Genomic DNA, 5,065 nt, shown 5'->3' on the forward strand with positions numbered 1-5,065 from the left:
AATGATCAAGTGTTCTGGGATTCCCATTCTTCTCAGAGTCAGCCATAGTTTGTTATGATCTACACAGTCAAATGCCTTTGCATAGTCAATGAAACACAGAAAGACATTCCTCTGGTATTCCCTGCTTTCAGCTAAGATCCATCTAACATCAGCTACAATATCTCTAGTACCACGATAGCATTGATTTTTATTTTTAAAAATTTATTAGGTTTATTTTCTTTTAAGATTTGTTTTTGTTATTGTTAAGTTTGATTTTGTGTGACAGAGGATCTATAACTAATTGATTCAAACAATTGTATTTGTGAAAATGTCTTACATCGTTTTAATAGTAACTGTTTCTCACAAATATAAACATGAAACAGCCATGCACTTCATAGGTTTTAAAATTGATAAAACTTTTTTCTCAATCAGGTTTATTACAGAAAGAGAAAATGGCTGTTGAAGCCTTTCAGATTTGCTGCCTTCTCCTGCCGCCTGAAAATAGGAGAAAATTGCAACTGCTGATGAGAATGATGACAAGGATCTGTTTGAACAAAGAGATGCCACCACTGTGTGATGGGTTTGGCACCCGGACACTGGTAGGTTGATTCCTAACACCTCACTTGACCAGGATTTTGAAATGAAATTTAGATGAATAGCATTAGTAGATTTTTCACTCAGAAGAGATGGTTCAAGGGAGGCTCACTTAAATAGCCTTGTCTTGCAGTCCACCCACACTACTATTGTTCTTCATCCCCATGGTTTAGAGAACATAATGGAAAGTAAAGAGTGAGTGGGGACAGACTGCTGCATCCTGCTTTTCCTCTTAAATGGGCATCTCCTGTTAGCTTAAAGAGAACAAAGCACGGTGAGCAAGGACACAGAATCTGCCAAGCAAGCTACGTTCTCCCCAGCACCAGGACTTGCAAAGCCATTATTACTGTAACCAGTGGGAGATGGACAGCATATATAATGCATTAAAATAACTCTAAGGAAGTCATAAAATGTAGCGTCAGACCAGACAGTTTACAAGGAGAGAGGGGAAACTTTTATCACTCAGAGTAAGATCTAAGGGTTCAAGAATGAAGATATTAAAGGTTTCTGAGTTTTACTTAAAACCCATTCTAATTTTGAATTCTATTTTGGAATAGATTGGTGTATATTTTGCTCTTCTCAGATGTAGTTGAGTTGGTTCCAATACATAGTGACCTACATGCAACAAAATAAAACTGCCAAGTCCTGTGCCATGTGACAATCCTTGCTGTGTTTGAGCCTGTTGCTGCGGTCACTGTGTCAACCTATCTTGATGAGGATCTTTCTCTGGTATGCTGATTCTCCACTTTATCAAGCATAATATTCTTCTTCAGGGATTGATTCCTCCTGATAATATGTCCAAAGCATGTGACACATGAAACAGCAGCATTCTTAATTCTAAAGTGTGTTTTAGCTATACTGCTTCTAAGACAGATTGGTTTATTCTTCTTGAAATACGTGCAATATTCAATTTCTTTACTAACATCATAATTCAAAGGCATTGATTCTTCTTTGATCTTCTTTATTCATTTTCCAGCTTTCATATGCATGAGGCAATTTAAAATACTGTGTTTGGGTCAGGTACACCTTAGTCTTCAAAGTGATACCTTTGCTTTTGAACACTATAAATAGATCTTTGTCAGTAGACTTACCTAGTGACATTATGTTTCATATATTGACTGCTGTTTTCATATATTGACATGCTTATCAATTATGGATGCAACTGGAATTAAATCCTTGACAGCTTCGATCTTTTCTCCATTTATCATGATGCTGCTTTTGGCCCAATTGTGAATATTTTTGTTTTCTTTATATTGTAAATTATTTATTACAATACATAATATAATATTACAATAGAAATTATTTGTAAAGAAATTTCATATATTTCTTTATATTGGAATAATCAATACTGAAAGCGATAGTTTTTGAGCATCACCAAGTACTCCAAATTCTTTTTACTTTCAGTAAGTGAGATTTTGTCTTTTGTGTGTGTACTTTGTTAATGACTCTTTCTCCAATCTTGATGCTGCATTTTTTCTTTCTCTAGCTCATCTTTTGGATTCAACATACAGGCAGAAATATGGTGAAAGAATATAATCCGCATGCAGCCCTCTTGATTTTAAACCACATTGTTGTGTGCCATCAAGTTTGATGGACCTAGTTGACCCTCTAGTGGGGTTTCAGAGGCTCTAAATCACTTAAGAGCAGACTGCTGATTTTGGTGGATTTGAACCACAAACCTTAGGCTGATGGCACAACAATGAGTTGTCTTGTGTATCCTTATTCTTTTCAAACAACTTCCTCTTGAGCTATTTACAATCTCCTCATGTTGTTGTTATATACCGTCGAGTCTAGTATAACTCGTAGTGACCCTATGAACAACAGATCTGAACTTTATCCTGTCCTGTACCATCCTCATCGTTTCAGCCTATGCTTGAGCCCATTGCTTCATCAGCATGTGAATTGATCTCACTAGGATTTTCCCCTCCTTTGCTGACCCTCCACCTTTCTCAGCATGCTGTCCTTTTCTAAGGAATAGTGTCTCCTAGCAATATACTCAGAGTATGTGAGCTGAAACTTTGTAATTTTTGCTTCTAAGGAGCACTCATATTGCACTTTACCTGAGTCACATCTATTTGTTCTTTTGATAGTTCATGGGATATTCAGTACTCCCAACACCACGATTCTTCTGTCATCCAGCTCTCAAAGACATAACAAGTGGCTGAAAAGATTGTGATCTGAATCAGGCACACTTTGGACATTTTTAATCTTCTACAGCAAGTGTTTGAAGTCCTCCTCAGTTTCAGCAAGCAAGGTTGTGCCATCTACTTATTGATTTATCTTCCTCCTATCCTGATACCACATTTTTCTTTTTTTCCTCCCAAGTTCCCCATAAGCACAGTTCATTATTTTGGCATTTTAATTCTTCACGGTATAATTTATTGTGCTCTACCTCGGCTAATGCCTTTGGGGTGGAATAAAACACAGATTAACATCTTCTTGGTAAGCTCTGCTTTTAACCAAGATTCATCTGCTGTAGGAAGTGATATCCTTCATTTTAGATCCTCTTTCAAATATACTTGACTTTTTTGCAGTTCTCTGTCAGTTGATACACTGTTGTAACTGTTTTTAATGATCTTCAACAAAATGTTATTTGTGTATGATATTAATGATTTATTAATTAATTTTTGTTCAATTTTGTTTGCTCTTGCAAACAGCATAAATATACATTTCTGTTACTCAATTGACCGTGAAGACTTTTCTGGCTTTTAGGAATAGACAAACATCTCATATGCAGTATCTGATAGTTGAAAGTTGTGGAACATTTCAGTTGGTGTTCCCTCAATTCCTGGTCTGACTTTTCTCTAATAACTTTGGTGCAGCTTGAACTTATGCCTTTAATGCCGTTGGTTCTTGATCATATGCTACCTCCTGAAATGGTTAAACTTCTAGCAGTTCTTTTTTGGTACAAGCCTGTGTATTCCTTCTGTTTTTAAAATGGTTTTGCATACTACAGTTTATATATATTTTGTTTCATTCATGCATTATATATTTATATTTACTTTTATATTGATTTGCCTGCAAAGTTCTTATAAATCTTGTTTTATACTATCCTTCATTCACATTGTATTTCATATAGTCATTCTCATTCATTATTTTTTATAAAATCAGTCACCATTGAAGCATGCTCACCATCACTGTCTTTCACCCCTGGATCTTTCCTGTTTCTTTTACCGCCACCCCTGTATTTTATCCCTGTTCATCCTCACCCCTCTGTTTCCATCCCTTCCTCCCTTGGATCCTCACACACATTTTGCTAGTTATCCTTCTGTTTTTACAATAATGGTATTGTGCAGATTTATCCTTATTAGACTGAATTAGTTTACTAAGCATAATGCCTTCCAGTCTCTCCAAGTTCTGTAGAAATTTTTGAGGTTATTATTCCTGAGTGCTGTGTAGTATTCCATGTGTGTGCATGTATCACAATTTCTCAATCCATTCCATTGTGATTGAACAGTTAGGCAGTTTCTCTATTCTTGCAATTGTGAATAATGTTACTGTGAACATTTGTGTACAAATCTCCATTTGTGTCTCAGTTTTTATTTCCTTGGGGTATATTCCTAGGAATGGAATAGCTGGATCATAAGGAATTTCTATGTTCATCTTTTTGAGGAAATTCCAAACTGCTTTCCAAAGTGATTGTACCATTTTACAATCCCACCGGCAGTACTGAGAGTTCCTGTCTTTCCACATCCTCTCCAACATTTAGTGCTTGATGTCCTATTAAACTTTACCACCACTACTGGGATGAGATGGTATTTCATTGTGGTTTTGATTTGCATCTCTCGTATTGCCAGCCATTTTGAGCATTTCTTCATGTATCTGTTGGCCATCTGAATGTCTTCCTCTGTGGGAAGTGTTTCCATGTTTCTTGCCCATTTTGTAATTGGGTTATCAGTCTTTTTCTTGCGGAGTCCCTGTAGTATTCTGTGGCCTTGTGTTATGAGATCCTTCTCTGAGATGATATTGCTTTTTCCCAGTGAGTAGGTTTTCTTTTCACCTTGTTGGTTAAAGCTTTTGATGTGCACACTCACTGACTCTTTAGAAGGTCCCATTCATCAATTTAATCCTCTCCTGGATGTGGCCTTTTTATACTGTGGCCTAGGCCTTCTAAGGCCTTTGTCTTTTATGATCTTTCTGGTTTTGAAACATCTAGATTTCTGATCCACCATGAGTTGATTTTTGTGTATGATGAGAGAGGTGTGGATCCTGTTTCAGCTTTCTGCAGGTAGCAGTACAGTTTTGCCAGCAGTACTTGTTGAATAGGTTGTTATTTCCCCATTTGATAGATTTTATTTTCTTCTCAAGTATTGTTGACCATGTTGTTGTTGTTATGAGTCGTTTGTGACTCATAGTGACCCTATGCACAACAGCCCTAAACCCTGCTCTATCCTGTGCCAACTGCACTGCCTCTGACACACCCATCCCGATTACCCCAGTCACCGAATCAATCCATCTCATAGAGGGTCTTCCCCTCCTGCGCGGTCCCTCC

At 37.0% G+C, this 5,065-nt stretch overlaps 1 protein-coding gene across 1 annotated transcript in view; it reads left to right on the forward strand.

Moving 5' to 3' along the window:
* LOC102863518 (DEP domain-containing protein 1B-like) overlaps nt 1–5,065 on the forward strand; it is a 115,468-nt gene that overhangs the window by 86,380 nt on the left and 24,023 nt on the right. The window contains exon 6 of the mRNA XM_006891539.1: nt 412–578. Within this exon, the coding sequence (XP_006891601.1) occupies nt 412–578 (167 nt within the window). The remainder of the gene's footprint in view (nt 1–411; nt 579–5,065) is intronic.

This window comes from Elephantulus edwardii, unplaced genomic scaffold (genome assembly GCF_000299155.1).
Source record: "Elephantulus edwardii isolate Elephantulus edwardi_28Jun2011 unplaced genomic scaffold, EleEdw1.0 scaffold00099, whole genome shotgun sequence".
In the NCBI taxonomy this organism is placed as follows: Eukaryota; Metazoa; Chordata; class Mammalia; order Macroscelidea; family Macroscelididae; genus Elephantulus; species Elephantulus edwardii.